The sequence below is a fragment of the Palaemon carinicauda genome, chromosome 29, assembly GCF_036898095.1.
Source record: "Palaemon carinicauda isolate YSFRI2023 chromosome 29, ASM3689809v2, whole genome shotgun sequence".
NCBI lineage: Eukaryota > Metazoa > Arthropoda > Malacostraca > Decapoda > Palaemonidae > Palaemon > Palaemon carinicauda.
The window spans coordinates 65,314,032-65,339,075 of NC_090753.1; the positions used below are offsets into that span (position 1 = coordinate 65,314,032).

Consider the following 25,044-nt stretch of genomic DNA (forward strand, 5'->3'; position numbering starts at 1 on the left):
CATTCATTCATTCTTGAAGGTTTAACTTTTTTAAAAGTAACTACGGTAAATTTGTCAGCAAATTGTAATTCGAAGGTGAATCTCAGAAGAGCACTTATATGCAAAAGGACCTAACGCATCAGGAACAAACAATAAGCATCAGAAGTTATCTATACACAAATTTTGCATTGGAATTGCTTTAAAATTGATATGCAGAACCTTCTAAAAACTTAATTTTTTCATTATGGTCTATATATTAATAGCATGCTTTTTATTGCAGGTTGGTGCAGAATGCATTCGCCGCTGTGCAGCACCCAATGACCATCCACTCTTCATCGATGCGTTGGTCGATGTCGTAAGCAAGCACCTCCAAAATGGCCACAGTTGTTCAGAACAGTTTCTTCATAATTGCCCTCTGTGTGTCAACCCATCGTGTTATGCATCCAAAAAGTGGTTCAGATATGCAACCAAAAAATTTTAGTAACGTCTTGTAAGATGTTCAGTTGGAGAGCAGAAAGAACAAGGTAAGGTCAAGGAATTGAAAATAATTAACATTTGCAGTTCCATAAATTTACATGACAATATGCACAATGACTTGCTAATGTTTTGAGAATTTCTGTTATAACCCGAGTTTAGTTGCTGATATTTAGAGAAATCATGTTACAATCTGAGTTAAATCTCTGATAATTTGAGAAATTGTTACAATCCAAGTTTAATGGGCAATACTTTCAATGAATCTTGCGAGCATAAATTGAATCTGCTTGGTTCTTCATGATTGCTTGTCTTAATGTTAACATCAAGGAAGTAGAATTATAGAAATGAATTTGTAGATTTTCATTCCTCTCAGTTCAGTCAGATGAAAATTTTATCTTTTAAAGTCCCAATTATGATTTCAGAAGTGTGTGTACAATATGTATTTTACTATTCAAATACTGTCCTGTTAAATATAGAAAAAAATATTGAATATACAATCAGGGCCTGTGCCAAGGTATGCCAATGGAGCATCTCCTTTTATAAATTGTAATGCACCCAATTTTTTAATTTGAAAATGTTACTATAAGTATTGGAATGTTTTTTATGATGGCTAAAAATGTTCTCATTCTTTTATTGAAATGCAACAAACATTTTATTTCTCAACATTCCTCTGTTTAGTCCTAACCAATATTCTTTATTACCATATTTTCATTATTTATTGGTAGATGGATTAAAAAGGTTTGTCCAAGCTCAGAATTTGTGTGGTGCTTTTAGACGGCAAGTCTCTGGCCAGTCGCCTAGGTTGTATAATACTGGCCATGAATTCAATTACTGTACTGTACATTGTAATAGTACTACTGTATTTGTTTTTCCAATAAGTGGATACTGTATTGTTGTACACAGAATACACAAGAACTCCACATAATAATTAATCTTGGTACTCCAATTTTTAATCCACACTTATTTCATTAAAGTTTGATTTTCAATCTTTTTGATTAGGTACTGTTCTTTACTTCACTTATCCCAGAAGGATATCTGTGAATGATTAACTTTGGTAGACTAAGATTGTTGTAAAATCTCAAAGGCGTATTGAAGGGCAACAAAGATATGTCATATAAAAGATTGGATTGTCCAAAGTTGTCTTCCTTATTAAATTTTATTGCATTAACCTTCACAGTAATGTACTGTAACTCAGAGGCCAAAGTGTAGCTGGAAAGATAACTTGTGGCTGATTGGGTTATCAAACACCATGCAGAACTGTATTTGAGTCGAGGCTTTTTTTCTTAGTCATTGGTCTCGTCAGTCAGCTGTATTAGGTACTTAACAAATTATTGTATGTGTTGTGTTGATACAGAAATGTATCCCTTATTATTTGACATTTATATTATTGCTTTCTCACACTTTGTTTATTGTGGGTGTGAAATGCACGGATCAATTGAAATCCTGTAGTGATAAAAGCATTCTACCTTTACCCGTGTGGGCGATATTCTTTACAATTTACAGAATTTCAACAAAGGTGGTTTTTTGAGCTTCCGTGAAAGTTGTTGAGCTAAATATGTCTTTGAGTTTATGAAACTGGATCCATGGAAAGGTCTGAAAAACCATACATGTAAGTGGCCGGGTCTTTTAAGAGTTTTAGTAACAGGATTATATATAATTTAGAAAGGGAGAAATGGTGAAAGGGTGTAGTTGTATCAGAATCATTTATAAATAGTTACATGCACTGAAATATTGTAGAGTCTGTTTGTGGAACTTTCTTTTAGCATGACTACAGTACGATATTGCTACTTTTCAAGTAATGCAAAAGTTCATCCTGCTTTGATAATTTTATTCATAATTTGCATTGAAAAAGTAATGAGAGTGCTCAAGTTGTATTCTTGACTGTTGTTAAAAATTGTAGAACAATGTTAAGCCAATATTTAATTTGCTATAAATTCTTGGTAATTTTTTTTCTGTGGTTCAGAGAAGTCTTATGGAACATTATACGGTGGGTGGACTTTTTCAGTGAGAAATTATGAAAATATGTGAAATTTGTTTTATATAATTACGGGCATTCTTTTTAAGAGCACGCTGCATTTATTTGCTATATTGTCATATTTAAAACAATAGACATCACCTTTCACTTTGGTTTGGGGTATTTATTATGTAGCCTGTAATTTTCTTCTCTCCTACTTCTGTTAACTTATCAGTATTGTTAAATAAATGTATTTTAGAACATGTTATATATTATTTGTAGGAAAACTATTTATATATTTAAAAGATATAGTTTTTGTTTTCTTGGCCTTGTCGTTGAGCCGGAAATAATGTAAGTGAACTATCACAAGATGTTACATGATGTTTGCACGTCCAGTCAGCCAAATTCAAAATGTATTTTATTAATTTTCTACATTTATGACTACTGATACTATTGCACAGACTCATTGGGATGTGATTTCAAAATTCTTTCATTTATTTTGTGAACTTTTTAAATGGATTACCAACTGAATTAGGTCTTCATATGTTCCCTGTTTCCATGGTTTTCAGGGTTCTCCTGCACCAAGACCTTAGACTTCATAATTACAGTAAATAAGACTGCAGTAATTGGTAACCTCCACAATATTAAGTTTTTAATTTATATCTAAAATAGGTCTTTGAGGATGACTTTTTTTTTTCTATGGGACTTAAGTTCAGCCATACAAGAATCAAGTATTTAATGTATTCTGTATCACAAATGCTAAAGCCAAGTATTCTAAATGTCTGGTTGAACTATCTACTCATGGGGTTTGTCTTACGTGTCTTTAACTTACTATTATATTTCCATTTCTACTAAATTGATTAAATTCAAACCTGTTTTCCCATTTCTGGACATATTTCATCTTATGCAAATTTTTACAAATTACTTTCAAATTTATCACTTTTTATATGATTTTCTCACAGGACATGGCTTGTAACAAATTGCCTATATTTACATGTACCCATCTTTCTGCTGTGTACAGTATATCTTTTTTAAACCCTTGATTTTAGTCCTTTTTTGCACTCTTAAATAATTTTAATTTTACTATTTTTTAGATGTTTCATTCCAGATTTGATATCCTTATTTTTGGTTGTTTAATGCCATTTTGCTTTCTATGAAGGTATTCAACAAATGCATTACCTTTCAGTTTTATTCAAAATATAAAAGTGTATAAAACACTTCTTAGCCAGTTTTTACTATAATTAAGATACCAACACTTAAGTCTTCTCTCTCTAACATCTAACTCTATGTTTGAAATGGTTCAAGACATCACAGGGAAACCTTGAAAAGAGGACTATATGAAATCATAAAAATTTCCTTATTTACAATAAAAGATAGACTATTTCTTCAAAACACATCAACTTAAGTATTTGTTTGTTTGGTTGATGTCATTTCCAGAATCTTGTCACAAATGAGCTCCATTTTTTCCTCACTTGCCAATCGGTGATCACCATCCTTAAGGTACTGTAGGTGAACGTCAGTTGACTTCAGTGCCTTCATTAAAGCTAGCGATTCCATGAAAGGCACATCCTTATCCTGGTAAAATGAAAAATAATGTTTTACAAAAGCAAAATTAATAACTTCTATACAGTAAAAACACATTTATTAATATTAAGCTACAACCCTATTTGGAAAAGCAGGATACTATTAGACCAAGGCTCTAACCAGGAAAAATAGCCCCGTGAGGAAAGGAAATAAGGAAACTAAATGAGTAGCAATGAATAATATAAAATATTTAAAGATTAGTAACAATTTTGAAATAGATATGTTATATGTAAAGTAAAGAGACTTATGTTAGCCTATTCTACATAAAAATATTTGCTGTAAGTTTGAACTTCTGAAGTCGTAAGTTCCACTGATTCAACTGTCTGATTAGGAAGATCATTCCACAACTTTGCCATTGCTGGAACAAAACCTCTAGAATACTGTACTGTGTAGTATTAACCCTTACAACAGAGAAGGCATGGTTGTTTGAATTAACTGCATACCTAGTACTGTGTGCAGGATGGTACTCCCTGGGAAGATATGGATGCAAAGGATGTTAAGAATTATGAAAAAGCTTATGCAACATCATAAAGAAATAACTGAAAGATGGTGCCAGAGATCAATGCTGTACTATAAATTTTATATGTTGTTCCCATGCTAAAAAAACCTTCCGCTATTTATGTGGATTATCTTTCAGTGTAGCTGGAAGGTAGCCATTAGACTTTAATTACGAGGTGGTAATTAATTGCGGGTAGGCTAGGGGGTACCCAGCCGCCTTTCTCTATACTCTCACAGCAGTGAGACGTCACTTTTTCTTTTGGCTCAGTTGAGATTGGAAGTGTTCTCTCTCTCTGACAGTCATTGGACTTTTTCAATTTTGCTTTCTCTTTTCAGGTGTGGTTATCTTCTGCGATCGCCTTCACCATGCGAACCTGTCTAGGGCACGAGGGTGCCGCGTGCGGGACCTTCATGTCGTTGTTGGAGACCAACCCGCACTCCTTGTGTCCTACGTGGTGAGGGCATCAATGTGAGCAGGGTTCGCCCTGCGCAGAGTGTAAGGAGTGATCTGCCTCCCAATGGGAGAAGTTTGGGTGGCATAGGAAGACGACGACAAAGCGTGACCATTTTCCCTCAGGGGCAAGCAAAGCGTGTTCTTATTCTAGCACCCACAAATCTCTCTCAAGAGCTCCTTCTCACTCGCACTCTTCCAAGGGATGATCGAGTAGGAGCACAGATCGACTAACTCCTTGGCAACTCCGGGGTACTGGGGAAGGCTTTTGCTTCCCCTAGAGGAGCAACTTCTCCAGCTGCTGGCAAGCCATTCTCCCTTTCAGATTTACTGCAGGTCTGGTGGTCTTTAGGGACTTCGGGACCCCTTTCAAAGGAGGAGCTGCTGCGCCTCCTTCAGCGTGGTGCAAGGAAGGACCCTTCTCCAGAGCCATCGATATCTCACAATATGGAACTGTGTGCGGTCCATCTTTCGCCTTCCTGCCCTTCCACGTGTGGACGAGGTGATTGATCAGTCATGTTCGCCTCTCCAACGGCTCATTGCTGACGACGAACCCCCTCTCCATCCTGGGACCTAATCGTCCCCTAACCTTCAACCCTTTGTTTCTCCCCACAGGAGCCCGCAGGTTGCATGTGTAGATCTTTTGGGGACCAGCGCTCCTACCAACAGCAGTGCGAAAGGACGGGCATCACCATCGTCTGGCCCTTCTGAACTCTTTCCCCCTGATCACCGTTCACGACGATCAGAAGAACTTACGGATCGTAGGTCATCACAATCTGAGCACTCTTCTTCTAGAAGATGCTTACGCTCTACAGCCTCGCGCTCACGAGACCACAGGTCTCAATGCTCTCCTCGGAGGCGTTTCTCTTCACGAGGACGAGTCTCATGATCACGTTCTACATGATCACAATCAAAGTCTAGACCTAGGTCCAGACGCTTGCATTCTAGATTACAAGAATGGCGCTCGCGATCAAGAGGACGATGCTCCCGTTCAGGCTCGCGAAGCCGATGCTCACGTTCACAAGATAGGCATTCGCGACGTTCACGGCGTTCTCGAACGAGAGCTAGACGCTCCCGTTCACGATCAACCAGACCTTCCAAACGACCTCGAACTGGACCTGATAATGAGAATGACCATCCTTCAAACAGGCATCCAGCTAAACCTCCAGTGCCTTTCACCACCTGGGGAATTTTAGTAAATCATTCGCTTATGCAACACTTGGAAATGTGTTCCGCTGTGACACGTTCTCCAACTAAAATAGTCCCTACTCAGAGACCTCCTCTGCCGACTTCGTCGAATGTAGGTGCTTCTCTGGGGCAGCAGGATGGCGTTAGACTTTCCTCTTCCTGTGTGGCTCCTAGTGCTCCTGTTGCAACCACTTCTGCTTGTGAATCACGTCTGTTGACACGTGAAACTCGCGATTTTGCGTGTGAATCTCACCATATCACAAGTAAATCGGCAATTTCCGCGAGCAATTGTGTAGGAACCGCAAGCAAGTGCAGTACCAACACCTTCGCTTTGACCCTCTGCGTCGTCCACCTCCAGTGGAAGACCGACACCCTTTCCAGAAGGGTTCAAGGAGCCTCATAATAGGTTCGCGTAAGTGCCTATTAGCCTAGACTTTACTTCACGCCCGAAGGAACGTGTTCCTCATCACCTCCATCGACTGGAGCTCCTTTTAGAGTTCCACCCAAAGGAGACTCTCCTAGGGAATTTCAGGGTTTACCTAGAGGTTCAGAGCTTCCTCTATGGGTGAATACATTCATATCCACCCTCCTGAAGACTCTGAGTGTGGCTCCTCCATCGTTACAACTTCTGAATGTTCCAGTCAAGGCAACCATTAGGATCTCCCTGGAACCCTCGTCGTGTTCGTCAGTTGGGAGTCAGGACCCTAGAAGGAAGTCGACGGCAGACAGAGTGCGTAGATCACCTCCACTCCGATCGCGTACTGAAGGTCATATTCCTTCTGATCCTTATATGGCCAACTTATCCTTTATGTTAGTGAACGTAAAGGAGGTCATCACTAAGAATAGAAGAGAAAGATGGAGGCGTAACACCACTTCTCGCCGACATCATCCGTCCTAGGACAAGTAGGGACATAGGTTCGTCCAGGAAGATCACGATCCATCCCTTCAACCCTCAAGAAATTGAGGTAGTGCCTCCGGACCAACGTCCGGTTTCTGTATCTCCTCCAGAGGAAAAGTCTTCAGCTCCTACTGCCAAGGCTTCATCAAGTACCTCGAAAAACTCGCAGGTTCCCCCTCCTAAGACCGCTGAGGAATGTCCTGTGCGTAGGGAATTGAAGGACACTAAGACGAAACCCAAGAACACTGCGGCACGGGAAGCTAGAATTGCTGAGGCACAGAGACGGTCCCCTGTGGCGGGTCCTCCCAGTGATTTAGTTGACAACCCTGACCTACCCCAGACTCTGGATGTGAGTCTGGAGGTGGATGACCCCTTAGATTCTGAGGACGAGAATCTTACAAAAACGGCTAGTCCGAACTATCACTCCAAACAGGAAAGACTTGAGTCAGAGCATACCTTTTGGCAGGTCTTTGCCTATATGACATCCATCAATAGGCTGTCCACTTCTGGTTTCACTATCCAGGAAGAAAAAGATATGGTTTTCGATGAGATATTAGAGACCCACAAGGCTTCCAGGTTCAGTGCAGCTCTGCCCTGGTCCAAGGGTTTGACAGCCGGCAAAAGGAAAGCTATCGCTCAGATAGCTGGAACTTCTAGTTCCTTGAGGGCAGGTTCCTTCTACTTCCTTTTGTTCTACAAAGGAAGTACCTGTATTACAAGATCAAAGGGGAACCACATTCCACCATGATCCTCGACCCTTTGGTATAGTCCCAAACGAAGGGTGTACCGACTCAGACCCTCACCTCTCTGAAGGCCTCCCTCTTGGTTTTTGAGCTCCTAAACATAGAGAGAGATGCGAAGTACGCCATGCAGGCTGCTTCGTGGCTTGATCTATGGCTAGGATCCTTAGGCTTCATGGTTCGCTCCCATGATTTTTCAAAGGAGTCGGCCAGGAAGACTATGGAGACTTTCCTTTTGTCAGGTACCAGTGCTCTTGAGTTTCTATCGCACCACGTCGTCAACCTGTGAGCGAACGCCATTCTCAAGGGAAGGGATACCGTCATAGTTAGGTTCCACAAACAGGTGCCGAAGGTAGAGGTATCGGATGAGGAATTCTACCCTCACCCTCGAAGGTTCATCTCTCTTCGTTCCGGAAGAGATAGAAAGGGCTGCTGAGCGATGGAGGAAATCGTCGAACGATTCTCTCCTCCATTGGGCCATGACATCGCGGACCTATGGTAGACCTTTCCAGTCTTCACGGCCTCAGCAAGCACCTTCCTCTTCTCACCAGTCAACTTCTAGGTCCTTTGGACCTTCTAAGGTGTCTAAGCAGCTCTTTCCATCAAAGGCCAGAAAGGGTCCAAGTCCTTCAGAGGAAAAGAGAGAGGAAAGGGAGGGGGTCGAGGTGGTCACCCCCCATAGGAATGGCATTCCTCATCACCTACCACCTGTGGGAGGATGCCTACAGTGCCGCTGCATGTGCATGGGGCAGATCCCTGGACGGTCGAAGTGATCACCCTAGGGTATCGCTTCCCGTTCACTCAATTTCTCCCTTCTCTGACTCGGGATCAAGTGTATCTAAGCTTCTATGCGAAGGGATCCGCAAAGGAGCTGGCCCTCAGGGCCGAAGTCCAGACCATGCTACAGAAGGGCGCTCTCCAAAAGGTTGCGACAGGTCCCCAGGCTTCTACAGTTGAATTTTTCTGGTGAAAAAGGCAACTGGAGGCTGGAGACAAGTCATCGATCTCTCCCCTCTGAACAAGTTTGTTCAACAGATTCGGTTCAGCATGGAGACAGCAGACACAGTCACCCAAGTGGTTTGTTCAAGGGACTTCGTGTGCACACTGGATCTGAAGGACGCATACTTCTAGATCCCAATCCATCCGTCTTCAAGGAAGTATTCAAGATTCATACACGAGGAAAAGACATACCAGTTCAAGATTCTATGCTTCGTTCTCGCGACAGCTCCTCAGGTATTCACCAGTGTTCGCCCTAGTGTCATCTTGGGCTCACGGGAATGGCATCCGTCTTCTCAGATATTTGGATGACTGGCTGATCCTAGCAGACTCTGAGACTACCCTTCTTTGTCACCGGGACACACTTCTCAAGTTTTTGTCAGGACCTGGGGGTTCTGATATATCACGAGAAGTCGTCATTGACACCTTTACAGAGACTGGTATACCTCGGTATGATCATAAACACCATCCAAGAGTAAGTCTTCCCATCAGACAAAAGAGTACACAGATTGAAGGAAGTGGCCACACCCTTTCTCAGGAAAGAAGTTCTTCCAGCCTCTCGTTGGTTGAGTCTGTTAGGCCGTCTGACCTCTCTCATCTGTCTTGTTCCAAATGGCCGCCTCAGGATAAGATCCCTGCAGTGGCAGCTGAAGTCCGTGTGGAACCAACACTCCGATCCACCGGACACCCGAGTTCCCATAACTAAGGATCATGTGATGGATTTGAGTTGGTGGATGGTAACTGTAAACCTTTGACAAGGCCAGAATCTTCTCATTCCCCCTCGAAGTTTGATGCTCTTCACAGATGCATCAAAAGAAGGGCTCACCTACTGCACCATACGATCTCCCGCCTTGGTCAGAATCAGAAAGGTACCAGCACCTAAATCTTCTAAAGATGAGAGCAGCTTACCTAGCTCTTCATCAGTTCCAACAGTTGCTGGCAGGTCACTCTGTGGTGTTGATGAGCAACAACACTACAGTAGTGGCTTGCATAAACAAACAGGGCAGTACCTTTTCGCAGCCTTAATGCCATCTTGCAGTAAAGATCCTCAGATGGTCAGAAGAACATTCTGTGTCTGTATCAGCTCGATTCATTCCCGGCAAGAGGGACGTGCTCGCGGACAATCTGAGCAGAGCGGCTCGGATAATAGTCTCCAAAAGGTTTTTGAATTGTCTGATTGCCAACTAAGTCCAGACTTTGTGGGGTTCCCTGACTGTAGTCTTGTTCACAACATCTCTGAACAGCAAGTTTCCGCTGTACTGTTCTCCAGGTCCAGACCCTCAGGCTCTATGGCAAGATGCATTCTAATAACAGTGGGACAACAACGACGTATACGCCTTTCTCCCGTTTTGTCTGATGAAGACTGCTCAACAAAACCAGAGCGTCCAAAGATCTAATGATGACCCTTGTAGCTCCGCTATGGAATTATGCCGAGTGGTTTCCAGACCTCCTGCAACTTCTAGTAGATATACCAAGAGAACTCCCTCAATCCAAATCTACTCAAAACAACCACACGCGAGCATCTTCAACAAGACCGTGCAGTCGCTTTGACTTCACGCATGGAGACTATTCAGCGTCTCCTCTCTCAGAAAGGCTTTTCACGACAAGTTGCGGAGCAAATATCCAGATACTTGCGCAGGTCCTCAGCCTCGGTCTACCAGGCAAAACGGAGAGTATTCTTTGGTTGGTGTCGTGGAAGGAATATCTCTCCAATTGATGAAGTTGAATCCTAACAAAACTCAAAGTATGATTGTAAGTAGGTCAAAGACGGTGGCTCCTCAACATCCAGATATCAGTATTGATAATATTTCTTTAAATTTGTATGACTCTCTTAAAATTTTAGGTGTGATTCTCGACAGCAAATTTACTTTTGAGAAACACATTAGGTCTGTGTCTTCTTCAATTGCACAAAAAAATTGGCTTATTGAGAAAATCTTACAAGATTTTCGGTGATCAATCTATTCTGAAGAAGTGTTTTAATTCTTTCATTCTACGTTGTTTTGTGTATTGTTCTCCTGTCTGGTGTTCAGCTGCTGATTCTCATCTTAATTTGTTGGATAGAAACTTACGGTCTATTAAATTTTTTATTCCTGATCTAGATATTAATCTTTGGCACTGTCGTTCAATTAGTTCATTATGAATGTTGCATAAGATTTTTCATAACTCTGACCATTCTTTACATTCAGATCTCCCTGGACAATTCTATCCTGTTCGTAATACTAGGCAGGCAGTTAATTCTAATAGCCAGGCCTTCTCCATCATGAGGCTCAATACTACACAGTATTCTAGAAGTTTTATTCCAGCTGTTACCAAGTTGTGGAATGATCTTCCTAATCGGGTAGTTGAATCAGTAGAACTTCAAAAGTTCAAAGTTGGAGCAAATATTTTTATGTTGACCAGGCTGACATGAGTCTTTTTATTGTTTATATATGACATATCTGTTTTTGACGTTGTTAATAGTTTATATAGGACATATCTGTTTTGATGCTGTTACTGTTTTTAGAATGATATATTGTTAATTTATTCTCATCATTTATTTATTTCCTTATTTCCTTTCCTCACTGGGCTATTTTTCCCTGTTGGAGCCCTTGGGTTTATAGCATCTTGCTTTTCCAACTAGGGTTGTAGCTTGGCTAGTGATAATAATAATAATAATGATGCCACTATTCCAGTAATAGAGGAGTTCCTTGTATATCTTTGGGAGGAAAAGCTCCTTTCGGTATCGGCGGTGAAAGGCTATCGCTTAGCCTTAAGCCTAGCCTTTAAGCTGAAAGGAGTGGATATTTCCTCTTCGTTGGAGCTTTCTTTACTCATACGGAATTATGAGATCATTTGCCCCCAATCAGAGATTAGGCCTCCTCCTTGGAATGTGGTTCACATCTTGAGATCCTTGAAAGGACCTCCCTATGACCCATTACGCCATGCAACTGACCGAAATCTCACTTTGAAGATGGCGTTCCTGCTCACTTTAGCCTCGGCAAGGAGTCAGTGAACTTCATGGCCTCTCGTATGACATCGCCCATTCAAGGGGAAGGGGGAAGTGACACTCCACTTCATCCCCGAGTTTATTGCTGAGACTCAAAATCCAGAGGTGCTGGACCACAGATTCGGGCCCTTTCAGATTGTGAGTCTTCGTTCTGTAATCAATAACTCAGATCAGTTGTTACTATGCCCAGTGAGGAGTTTGAGATACTATCTTAAATGCACTGCAGCAACACGGCCCAGACTAACACCTCTGTTTGTCAGTTCAGGGAAGTAAAGAGGAGGATCACCAAAAACATGGTTTCCATCCCCAGCGAGATGCATCTATGAACAGCAAGAACTGTGGGGTAGGATCCTGAGGGGTGTTCCCGCTAACAGGTTCTCCTTGCACAGCCACCACAGGGGGGCCTGATATCACCTCTTGAGGTATTCGCAGCAGGGTTGCACGGTGCACAATGGTCTGAGGCTTGTGACCACTGGGTCTGAGGCTTGTGACCACTGGGTCTTCAGAGCCCACTGCGCAGGTGCAATCTCCTGAGGGGGGCAAGTTTCTCTAACTGGGAGAGAAGACCTAACAACTTCTGCCGTCTGCCACGTCTGGGCAGGCAGGTCTCCTTTCAGGAAAGTAGCTGTCAAAGTCCTGAATCTTGCAACTCTGACTGCAGCAGGGAAGGCTTTGGCTTGCATTGAGTCTATGTCCATAACCAGATACCTGAGGGATTGGTTGGGGATAAGGCTAAACTTCTGAAGGTTTAACTGGATTACTAACTACTTGCACAGATCCAGTCGTAGGTCTCTGTGTTTCAGCATGAGATCTAAAGATTTCGCCACGAGAAGTCAGTCGTCTAAGTATCTCATGCGCCCGATGCCTATGGCATGAGCCCAGACTGAGACAAGGACAAAGGCTGGTGAAGACCTGGGGCCTGTCGACAGGTCAAACCACACCACCCTGAACTGGAATAGCTTTTCTTGAAAGGGAAACCTTAGGAACTTCCTTGATGCAGGAGGGATGGGGATCTGAAAGTAAGCATCTTTCAGGTCTATTGTCAGAAGGTAGTCATTCTTCCTGATGGCCTGGAGAACGGAGGATGGAGTCTCCATCTTGCGCCTTGTCTACAAAATGAAGAGGTCTATGACGGGTCTCCAACCTCCCGTCAGCTTCTCTACCAGGAATAGATTCCTTGGGGAAGCCTGGAGAGTTGCAGAAGACTTCCTCTACTGCTTCTTTGCTAAGAGTAGGTCCAAGAGTCCAACCCAAAGTTCTGCCACCTTTGCCAAGTGCATTGAAGCCATCTCCCCTCCCCCCCACTGGTGACGAACCCTCCCTAGTGTAAACTTCTGCTGCCACGTCCTCTTCGACTGGAGGGATGACCTCTCCGATGAAAGTTAAGCCTAGGATTCTGCTTCACAGGCTGTTGTCCGTCCGTGGGAGGGAGAAGGCGTCTCTGTAGAAGGGGTTGACTAAAAGGCGAGTTTTTACTCTGTTTCTGAGGAATGGACAACCTCGGTGCCGCTGCTCAGCTGACTGCGAGGCTTTGCCCCAGTCTCTCTAACTTCCTGATAGCCTTAGTCACATCCAAGGGCAGAAAGAGAGAAGGAGAGTTGGTGAGGTCAGAGTTCCTAAGAACTGTAGCGTCTCTAGGGAAAAAATGTCTAGAGCATTTCGCTAAGACAGTGTCACGCCTTTTTAGAACACAATTTCCCCACAGTAAAATGCTTTGGTGGAGGAGGAACTCTATGGCTTTACCGGCAGATCTTGAGAGTTCCTTGAACTGATCCCGTACAGTCTTATCGTTGAGGTTCTTCAAAACGACAAAGGGAGAGAGTGCCCCAGACCAGTGGTCTATCCAAGAGCAGGTCTAAATGGGTGCCATGGCAGTTACCTCCATGTTTGCCAGTTCAGGACCTAAAATCCTGGCTGATCAGTTCAGTAGCCTTTCCGCTGAAACTGAAGGTACTAAGTTGGCCACATTTGGATCAATGGGAAGAGGGGTCTAAAAAGTGTCATTATTAACAAAAGCATCAATGGCGCAGCAGAGGTAAAGGCGATAATTTCGATGATCTACTCGCTTTCAAATGAGTTTTCAGCAGCGGAGACTTTAGAGTTCAAAAACTTAAGTGTGTCCTTTGTCTGGTTGGAAAAGGCCACGCTAATCAGAAGTCTGGGGCTAGGAGACAGTGGGAAGATATTGTCAATGCCGCACCGTCTATTAGTGGTCTGCAGTAAGGGAGGCGCTCAATGCTGCGGCCTCAAAGCTTGTACTTGCTCGCGCCAATAGGTCACCTGAGAAATCATCAATAGTGATGATATCCCTGTGAGGACTTTTCTGTCTTAACAAAGCTTTTATCCTTCCTAAAACATCTTTCCTTTCCCTTTAATAGTAATGGGAAAAGGAGGCGGAGGAGTGCAAGTTGCTGCCATCTTAAGAGCGTTCATTTTTATACCTTGATCAGGAAACAAAGGAGTTAAATGTCTCTTTCAAAACTCATTCTACAAGGGGAGAGAGTTTCAGTACCTTTTGAACGCTTACAGCAAGGACCATGTCTGTGTCGTCTGCTGATTAGTTCTTCAACATCCAATGAAGAGGTGTTCCTCGGGAAGGGAGGAAATTTTCCTCACCCCTTATCCGTTTCCTGTATGTGTACTTGTAAAGAATTTCCTAAAAAAAGTAGCGTTGTGAAAAACGCTTATCCTGATAGTAATGATCGTCAAATCAAATGTAAGAACTGGGTTTGTCTCTAGTATAATACACGGTTCTTATTTGCTTAGGGCGAGGTTCTATCTCGTTGGTTCCTGGCCGAATTTAAAAAACTGATGGAAATCTGCTTTTATGAGAAGATGGTTTATTACATCCTCTAACATCCGATGGATGCATAGTTACATCCTCAGTATCTTCATGATGCGTAAGAATACTCTCATAATCAAGATGGCGGCGCGTTCAGTGACATCACGATGCTTAGGGGTAACAACTTGCTTGGACCTGTCAGCCTGCCTAGGCTGCGGGGGATAACTTCATGTACAGACAAGGTGGCATGTACAGTGATGACATCCTGTTTAGATACGTCGGTACATGGAAGAATTTCTTAGCGTGGCAGCAAGCATTTCTTGTTAATACAAGTTGGAGACTGGTAATCAGGAACTTCCAATAAGGCTGCCTCAGAAGAAGGGAAATGACAGGCTCAAAAAGTCCTTCCAGGAATGAGAAGCTTTGACTGTTCTAATGGGAGACACTTCTAAAGGGAACACCTTATCTGCATAGTCTGAAAGATATAAGTCCCCACTCAGTACACTCGTGGAGGATGAGGGGGGATCTAGACATAAAAGTGTAATCTGGGATAGAAGCAGTGGTTCTGGCTCAGGGAACATAGCAGCCATAGCCAGGGGATCCCAATAAAAGGTTTAATTTCATAATGCACATTACTAACACTAGGAGATAACATGTTAGTGAAATTGGGGCCATCGTCCATGACAGAAACCTCAAAGGGATCCTGACACGCAGAACTTGGTGGGGAGATAACTTTCGATGCCAAACTTATCTTTCATTTCTTCTCACAACTTTCCAAAGGAGGAGGAGGAGGAGAGCAATCTCTCTTGGTTCGTTTCTTCTAACAAGAACGATATCTATCCCACTGGGGATGATGACCACTCCCTACAATACTCCACGGAAATTCCACCACACATCTTTTTCTTCGACATGACGGACATACTGGATGAGGATCCACTTCTACCCGGCTTATAAAGGTTCCACATGGGCGACCATTATGGTCCGGGAAGGAATGCATCAAATTTAACATATAGTAGTTGAAAAACTCACACTCAATCACAAATAATGAATACATAAGTGACAAGGAATGTCAAAGACACAAGCACAAGAAAAATAGGGGCGAAGAGCAGGCGATGAGGTTGTCTGATCGTAGGAGTGAAGGCAGACACATCCAACTGCCTCCATGGTCGGAAGTGTTGTGGTTAAACACTTGATACAAGCCTAACGCAGCATTACGCAATCTACCAATTTCTTTTTGATTGTATATCCAAAGAAAACAAAACCAGAGTAATTCATTACATGACTCAGAAGTTTGAACCCACGTAGAAATAGCTGTTGATTTCTTTTTGATTACTTGGCCAAAGTAAACGAAACCAGAAGTAACACCATTAAATGACTCAGTTTGTTTCCACATAGGAATAAATCTAGATTAGGAATGAGAAATTAATTAAGACTGCAAATTCTCATCCAACAAATTAATATGAGATTCAGCAGTTGAAAACCAGAAAGGAAAACAATACTCAAAACAAGGCAAAATGAAAGAATGAAACATTTCTTCAAAATCGATTGTTGAAATGGATTGATCAGCAAAAATCTTAAATCTTAAGGCTTTCTCTACAAGACAATTTTTTATGCAACTGACAAAAACAGACAATGTTTTTCCCAAAGGTAAATTTGCTACCAAGTATCACACCTAAAATTTTGTCACAAAGTTAAAGAAACATTATCAATGCTAAAATGTGGATGTTGAGTAGCCACTGTCCTTGACCTACTTACAACCATACTTTGAGTTTTGTTAGTGTTTAACTTCATGCCCCAAACAAACTCGGTAACAAGTCCTGTAAATAGCTTCATTTATGATTTGCTCACAGTCTAATTCAGAGGCAAAGTCCAAAACTCTTAAGCCATGGTGATCAGTAGGAGAAACGGAATTTAGCCATTTCCTATGGTGAGCATTAAAATCATCAGCAAAAACAAGAGGGCTTTCTATCATCATCTTGTATCTTTGCCATCAAAGATAGAATCATCCAAGTATGGATTCTGGTAGATAGAAGATATGCCTGCCACAAACTTTTATTACCTGAATCTCAATGATATCCACATTCATAGCAGTACTTATTAAAAGCAGGGTACTCAGTCTTACTTCTTCTAATAACATACTTTTTTTTTCCCCCATTTCTATGGGGGTAAGCACGGTTGCCTTCCATACAATGCAATTCCCTCTGCCCTAGGAACAGCATCCCGTTTCAAACTTGCTTTCTTAAAACCTGTAATAAGGAGCTTGAAAAACCAAATTTTCTGAGCATAATAGACTATCATACCGTCTGGAGGCAACTGTTTGGTCTTTAATATTGGCATACAGTTCACAAATATTGCAATACAGAATATTTGCTGCAAGTTTGAACTTTGGAAGTTCCACCGATTCAATTACCTGACTATGAGGATCATTCCACAATCTGGTCATGGCTGGAATAAAACTTCTACAATACTGTGTAGTATTGAGACTCATGACAGAGAAGGCATGACTATTAGAATTAACTGCATACCTAGTATTATGAACAGGATGGTACTGTCCGTGAAGATCTGAATGTAAACGATGATCAGAATTATGAAAAATCTTATGCAACATGCATAAAGAATAAACTGAACAATGGTGCCAGAAATTAATATCTATATCAGGAACAAGAAATTTAATAGACAGCAAATTTTGTCCAACAAATTAAGATGAAAGCCAGCAGCTGATGACCAGATTTACAGTATCATTTAATAAATGTTTCAAGACACAAGACTGCTATATATTTCAATTTTGCAACCACGAATATGACTAGCAGCTCCAAATACTCTCATCATGCCTTATTTAAAGGAAAAGAATTTCTGTAAGTAATTTACATTCAAATTACCAGTGATGAATTGAAAGCTAGGAGTCAATTGAACATCATCATCGCTGTTGAAGCTAACAGTTACTTAATTTCATATTGAAAAATAACTGAATTATAACAAGAGTTGTACTTTTTCTGTACTCTTTTACCAATATTTTCAAAGGTAAGGACCAAATTCCCCAAAACTACAACACAGAATCATAGACACGATACATACAGATTAAATAAAAACAACCTCAAGAACATCTTACTGTAGGAATCATGTAAACCATGAAGCGGGAAAAGCCATAGGGAAACCGCAGTTAAAGAACAAAGAAATGTTAGAATTTTAAAGTAATCATGTAACATCACCCGTGTTGAATAATGTATCCCATGACTAAGGTAGATTTGAAAAATGCATTTATATAGCAAAACTAAAAGACAAAGAAATCATAACGTCGCAAGCAACATACCTGTACACCATGAACTATCCTGACAGGACACTTCACATCCAAAGAATCTGCTTCTAGTGGCAATGCATGCTTTTTCATGTCATCGAATTGTGCTTTCCTAAGTGGGAATGACCCATAATCTGGATTATAGAGAGGTACCACGCCTCCTTCTTCAAACTTCTTCAGGCTTTTTTCATCCAACTGACTACGGAGTACTTTTTCATATCTGGTGTGGAAGTTTATTGCAGGGGCAATCATCAAGATAGTTTTAAACTTCTCAGGGTGTTTTTGTGCTACAATAGTTGATATCTAGTAGGGAGATGAAATACATTTTGTTAATGTTTGATGAGCAAGCTTCTGCTGGAAAAATAATGATCAGTAAGTTATTTTGATAAATTTAACACATGAGACAGGTTTCCCTAGATGCTCTGGTCTGAATTAACTAAGATTTCTTTACAGCTAGTTCCTTTATTGCTTAGCATTTGAGATTTTAGTGACATAATCCATTAAAAACTTACAGCTAAATTACAAGCATCATTTAAACTATTTCTTATATTTATTTTCCATTTCCTAACATAATAAAATAAAGTAAAGCTATTTAACTTGAAACTAATATTATAACCAGAATTTATTGCATTAGAAGTAAATTTAAGTAAAATAACAGCTGTGTCCATAAGCTATATTACTGTACATTGGCACTGACAAATTTTAGGAACCCCTAAAATATCAGGGAGCCAATTTTCATCTTCAGAAACCACAATTGTTTGTCGCCTGTAAAAGCCTACGAAAGGAGGAGATACCTTACCCAGCCACCCATTGAGGAACCTACAACCAATTGTGGTCCTTCGGTAACTCTCTGCAAAATTTCTGTGGCATCTTGAACCCAGTGATGAAACGTGACTTGCGTCACTTCCACACCTTCGCTTTCACCCAAACCAGAAGGATCGTACCTGTAAGAAGAGTGTAATTAGAGATTGTTTTCACAAGTTATTATAATCATTATTACTTGCTAAGCTACAACCCTAGTTGGAAAAGCGGGATGCTATAAGCCCAAGGGCTCCAACAGGGAAAATAGCTCAGTGAAGAAAGGAAACTAAGAAAAATAAAATATTTTAAGAAGAGCAACAAGATTAAAATAAATATCTCCTATATCAACTATAAACACTTTACCAACCAAGAGGAAGAGAAATAAGATAGAATAGTATGCTCAAGTATACCCTCAGGCAAGAGAACTCTAACCAAAAAGACATTGGAAGACCATGGTACAGAGGCTATGGCACTATCCAAGATTAAAGACCAACAATGGTTTAATTTTAGAGTGACCTTCTCCTAGAAGAGCTGCTTAGTATAGCTAAAGACACTCTTCTAGCCTTACAAAGAGAAAAGTTGCCACTGAACAATTACAGTGAAGTAAGAAGAATTGTTTGGTAATCTCAGTGTTGTCCTGTGTATTAGGACAGAGGAGAATGTGTAAAGAATAGGCCAGGCTATTCTGTGTGTGTGTGTGTGTGTGTGTGTGTGTGTGTGTGTGTGTGTGTGTGTGTGTGTGTGTGTGTGTAGGCAAAGGGAAAATTAACCGTAAGCAGAGAGAAGAATCCGATGTAGTACTGTCTGGCCAATCAAAAAACCCCATAACTCTCTAGTGGTAGTAGCTCACAGATACCAAAAAATTAGCTTTCCTTTAAGATAAGACTTTTCACAAAAGGAAAAGTAATTTCATGTCTCACAGATACCAAAAAATTAGCCTTCCTGTAATTAGAGATGGTTTTCACAAAAGGAAAAGTAATTTCATGTCTCACAGATACCCAAAATTTGCTTTCCTGTAAGATGAGTCTGTTTTCACAAAAGGAAAATTAATTTCATGTCTCACAGATACCACAAAATTTGTTTTCCTGTAAGCTGAGACTGTTTTCACAAAAGGAAAGTAATTTAATGTGTCACAGATACAACAAAAATTAGCTTTACTGTAAGACGAGACTGTTTTCACAAAAGGAAAAGTAATTTCATGTCTCACAGATACCAAAAAAATTGCTTTCATGTAAGATGAGACTGTTGTCACAAAAGGAAAAGTAATTTCATGTCTCACAGATACAACAAAATTAGCTTTACTGTAAGAACAGACTGTTTTCACAAAAGGAAAAGTAATTTCATGTCTCATAGATGCAAAGAATCTGCTTTAACCTGAACTTGAATGCTGTCCAACCAATTATGTTCACTTTAATACCTTTTTTATATTCAACAAATGGGTGCTCAACAGCTGTGAGAGCAAACTGACTGGTAGCCATAACCAACTGATTAAGATTATTAAACTGATGTTGCAACAAGAATGGTCACTGGTGATGACATGCAATCACTATCAAAGAAGCTAAATGTTACAGTTTTCTTCATAAATTACCTTACACAGACTTTAACTTTGGTCTAAAGTGGGTGACACCATATTTAAAATCACAGCAATAAATGACAGTTGAATGTTTGTATTTTTAGAATACGCATGTATGGTCTGACGACCTGACTGGAATCACTAATGGTAATTGCAACAAAAAATAAGTTACAGAGGCTGGAGAGCAAGCTTGTAATAAGGGAGCTGCTTTTGCTAAAAAGTGGGTGCACCTACGGGATAAAGAGCTGTTGGAAAGACCCTTTGGTAATGGCAACAGTGCTCCTTCATATGAAAAATTAATGATGATTCCTCCTTTTACAAGGAAAAATATTCTACACCATTCTCATACCATACTTGTCAACACTCTTCACTTAAAAAAAGAGGAAATTTTCAGCACTGAGATTTTGCACACATTTATTTTGAAGTATTTGATGTTTATACAGTACCAAGAGTTATATAGTGCTTCTTCAACTGTAACTGGATTGGCTTGGTTTTGATTTTTGTAATGTAAGGTAATGTATTACTGTTTTCTTAATGTAACTTCAAAGGCTTTCAGATGATATTCTGAGAAAAAAAAGAAACTAAATGACAAAAATGGAATCTATAAGATGGATTTTGAGCGAAGCGAAAAATCTATTTTTGGGTGAGATAGCCATGTCGTCCTGATGGAAGGTTCCTTCAGGACGACATGGCCTGAGCCCAAAAAAAACTTTAAAAAAGGCATACTTAAGTATTTAGTTTTTTTTTATGAACATACTGTACCAACAGCATTCGTCGGTTTTGATATCTTACCTCACATAAGGAAAGCCATGTTTCTGACAGAACTTGTAAAGGCTTACAGCTTTTGTTCCACTCTTGTTCGACATGAAACCTGGAAAGTATATGATACCAGGCGTACGGGGACCTGGGGATTTTACATAGGCAATTCTACGGGTCATCCCTGTATTTTCATCTTTGATCTGGAAGATGAGAGAAATTACTAATCACTTATGAAAATGTAGATTTGATGTAAGAAAACAATGCAAAATCTGTATTAACATATCTTGAACTGCAATACTGTATATTGTAACTTTGGCCAATGAGTTCAGAGGGTTCTATCGTGACTTGGTAACCTATGTTAAGAAATCAGACTGTAGTACTGTACAGTAATGATATGCCTAACCTGGAAATACATCATCTAAAACAGTTATTGTATTATGCAATATAGCAATCTCTGATTACCCTGATAATTCTACTACCCAGGAAACATAATTTTAAGCCAGTTGTAATAGCACATCAAGAAATATTTAACAATGCTGTGCAAAAAAAACAAGCAAAGAAAATCAGTATGTAATATTCTGTAATATTAAATCCTGGATGCAGTTTTACATTGAACTGATCATGGAAAACAAAATTAAAATAGAGTTGTAACAGTGGAACAGAACTAAAGTTCAATAAAGTCATTGAAAAAACAATTCTAATACATATTATGATAATTATACTGTATGGGGAAATGTAAATACCTAAAGATATTTTAGGGGTTAGATCTTGTGTAGTTCCATAAATTTCCTGTAAAAGCAACCAAAGGGAATCAAATTTGACAATATAGCAAATAAATATTTTCCCTGTGCAAGGGCTAGTGTAACAGTATGGACTCAGCGTGTATAAAGGAGACCCAGGAGCTCAGGCTCTATTGAATCCATCTCAGCACCTTCAATGCTGAATCCATCAGCTAACTGAGAATCACTACTAATGCTGAGGGCAATGCTTATCCAGGAATGTCTTTGCATCTGGCAACCATCTTTTCTGAAGTCGTAAATAGAAGGGCACCTTTGTTAGCACTCATAATTGAAAAGTTTTAAGACTTTTACCTCAACTTATAAGTTACAGTAACTAGGTTCCGAATGAATTATTTACCTAATTCTAGTGCTAATGTTAATACAAGCACCACTATTCAGTCGCTTACTTTGTTTTGGTAATGAATGTTCAGCTATGTATGACTAGTCATTCTCCTTCTTCCATGCTGATATTTTATTTCTTACATAATACTGTACACATGAGTTCTAAAATAATTTCATATAAACATAGCATAGCCTAAGTTGGGGTGTACTTTTTAGTAACGCTGGACTATGCACAGCCTAAATTAGTCGAAGCAATTCAGATGGAGTGATGGCACCTGTAAAACTAAGTTTCAACAATTAGGATATACCGGTATATAGTTAGCTATGGATGAATAGGATCAAATCATCATATATTAGATATATAGTACTGTATATGCTACATGTATAGTGTACAATATTTATGTATGCATAGTTATTGTGCCATGGATGTGGCATGGAACTTACAAATCATTATCTTAAGTAATGTATATGTACACAGTTAGCATGTCATTATCCTACAGTACGTTAGGTTAGCAGTATAATAAAAATATATGGATATATATGCAGAATGTCCATAAGGACAAATACTTTTAAGATTGATGGTACATTGCTTTTAATCTCAGTTGGGTTAGAAAGGATTTGTTGAAACATTCATAGTCTTGCAATTAAATGCTATTTTTTTGCTAGTACAGTACAGTACAATAATTTTTTTCCTAGCCTGTAAAAATTTGGACTAGTTTTAATAATAGTATATTGTAATTCAAACTGGTTGACCGGGCAATAGGTAAAGTGAACTGAGTCCTATAGCAGAGGCACCATGTTAGTCATTAAGCTCCTACTCCTGGGATTTCCTCTTATTAGGAGAGTGGTCGACTTTTTAGTCTTTCCTTTACATAAATGTAACCATGAATTGGACATTCGCTTGGTTTTAAGTAACTTGTTGCTTGTGGTGCACAAGTTTACCTTTTTAAGGTTTGGTATTAGTACTTTGGGACCATGAAGCATCTACCCCTAAAAAAGGGGTTTGACAAAGGAAAAACATTTTTGGGGAGGTGCTGTATGATCCCCAAGACCCCTCTGCCTTCCTAGACTCCCGAAGGGAAGTAAGACAGGTTCAATAGAACATGAACAAGTGGATCTCCCTTATACACACCGAGTTAGTCCATGCCATGAGATTAACACACTGGCCCTAGGGCATGGAAAACAATATTTCTCTGATACATCATGTATTTGGTTTCCCCTGGGGAGCGATTGAACAGAAGCATAGACTAATTAACTCCTGGTCAACCTCAGGTCTCGAGGGACGGTGCTGCTTCCCATAGCAAAGCGGCTCCGCCTCTCACCCCGAGTGAGACTTGCTCTTTCTCTGATATTTTCCAGGTTTGGCCATTTCTGGGTTTGACCAGTGGATTCCATTTTAGCATTTACAGAAAAGTTTTGGGGACCACACAGCACCTCCCTTAAAATCAAAGAACAGGTAATTTGTATATTTCATACCTATACAAACCAGAGTCCTTTGATATGAGCATAATATCAGTGTAGCTGGAACTTGGTTGTTAAAAATTATAACAGGAAGTCGCTAGTCACTGGCGGGTGGTGTGGAAGCCCCGGCCCTCTTCAGCACACTGAGTAACCACTATGATACCTAGGACTTGCGGAGTGGTTCAGGCGGGAAGTAAAACTTTCAAAAGGAATCAAGTTAGCAATATTAGGAAAAATGTTATTTTTATTAGTAAAATAAATTTTTGAATATACTTACCCGATAATCATGTAGCTGTCAACTCCGTTGCCCGACAGAATTCTATGGAGGGATACGCCAGCTATCACAATACTAGAAGGGGGTGTACTTACCAGCGCCACCTGTGGCCAGGTACTCAAGTACTTCTTGTTGACACCTCCTCAATTATTCCTCGGTCCACTGGTTCTCTATGGGGAGGAAGGGAGGGTCGATTAAATCATGATTATCGGGTAAGTATATTCAAAAATTTATTTTACTAATAAAAATAACATTTTTCAATATTAAACTTACCCGATAATCATGTAGCTGATTCACACCCAGGGGGGTGGGTGAAAACCAGTGTACAAGATTAAAGGATAGCTAAGTATCCCGTATTTCATATAATCAGTTATCCACAATAACAATGAAATAATAAGTACCTGGTAAGGAAGTCGACTTGAACCGTTACTCTGCCTTTAATAAGATCGTCTTCCTTACTGAGCGCAGCGTTCCTCTTGGGAGGCTGAATCAACTCAAAGGTGCTAAAGTATACAGGGCTGCAACCCATACTAAAGGACCTCATCACAACCTTTAACCTCGGCGCTTCTCAAGAAAGAATTGACCACCCGCCAAATCAACAAGGATGTGGAAGGCTTCTTAGCCGACCGTACAACCCATAAAAAGTATTCAAGAGAAAGGTTAAAAGGTTATGGGATTATGGGAATGTAGTGGCTGAGCCCTCGCCTACTACTGCATTCGTTGCTACGAATGGTCCCAGGGTGTAGCAGTACTCGTAAAGAGACTGGACATCTTTGAGATAGAATGATGCGAACACTGACTTGCTTCTCCAATAGGTTGCATCCATAACACTCTGCAGAGAATGGCTCTGTTTGAAGGCCACTGAAGTAGCCACAGCTCCCACTTCATGTGTCCTTACCTTCAGCAAAGCAAGGTCTTCTTCCTTCAGATGAGAATGTGTTTCTCTAATCAGAAGCCTGAATAGTAAGAAACTGAGTTCTTAGAACTTGGAAAAGAAGGTTTCTTGATAGCACACTATAAGGCTTCTGATTGTCCTTGTAAAGGTTAAGACCTTTTTAGATAGTACCTAAGAGCTCTAACTGGGCAAAGTACTCTCTTCAGATCATTCCCCACCAAGTTGGACAGGCTTGGGATCTCGAACGACTTAGGCCAAGGACGTGAAGGAAGCTCGTTTAGCAAAAACCGAGCTGCAAGGAACATGTAGCCGTTTCAGATGTGAAAACAATGATC

The 25,044-nt window shown here is 40.4% G+C and overlaps 2 protein-coding genes across 5 annotated transcripts in view; one reads left to right on the forward strand and one right to left on the reverse strand.

Moving 5' to 3' along the window:
- The window catches only part of LOC137622195 (ferrochelatase, mitochondrial-like), a 100,474-nt gene extending 96,979 nt beyond the window's left edge, over positions 1-3,495 (forward strand). The window contains exons 9-10 of one of the 2 annotated variants that reach the window (XM_068352648.1): positions 260-503; positions 1,957-3,495. In XM_068352648.1, coding sequence (XP_068208749.1) covers positions 260-460 — 201 coding nt within the window. In that variant the 3' untranslated portion in view covers positions 461-503; positions 1,957-3,495. Of the gene's footprint in view, positions 1-259 lie in introns of both variants that reach the window. The other variant, XM_068352647.1, reaches the window with a different exon arrangement.
- Positions 3,496-3,582: 87 nt separating this feature from the next.
- LOC137622196 (palmitoyl-protein thioesterase ABHD10, mitochondrial-like) overlaps positions 3,583-25,044 on the reverse strand; it is a 54,731-nt gene continuing 33,269 nt past the window's right edge. For all 3 annotated transcript variants that reach the window (XM_068352650.1, XM_068352651.1, XM_068352649.1), the window contains exons 3-6: positions 20,992-21,158; positions 18,625-18,769; positions 17,841-18,128; positions 3,583-3,982 (exon numbers count right to left, since the gene is read on the reverse strand). In XM_068352650.1, coding sequence (XP_068208751.1) covers positions 3,809-3,982; positions 17,841-18,128; positions 18,625-18,769; positions 20,992-21,158 — 774 coding nt within the window. In that variant the 3' untranslated portion in view covers positions 3,583-3,808. The remainder of the gene's footprint in view (positions 3,983-17,840; positions 18,129-18,624; positions 18,770-20,991; positions 21,159-25,044) is intronic.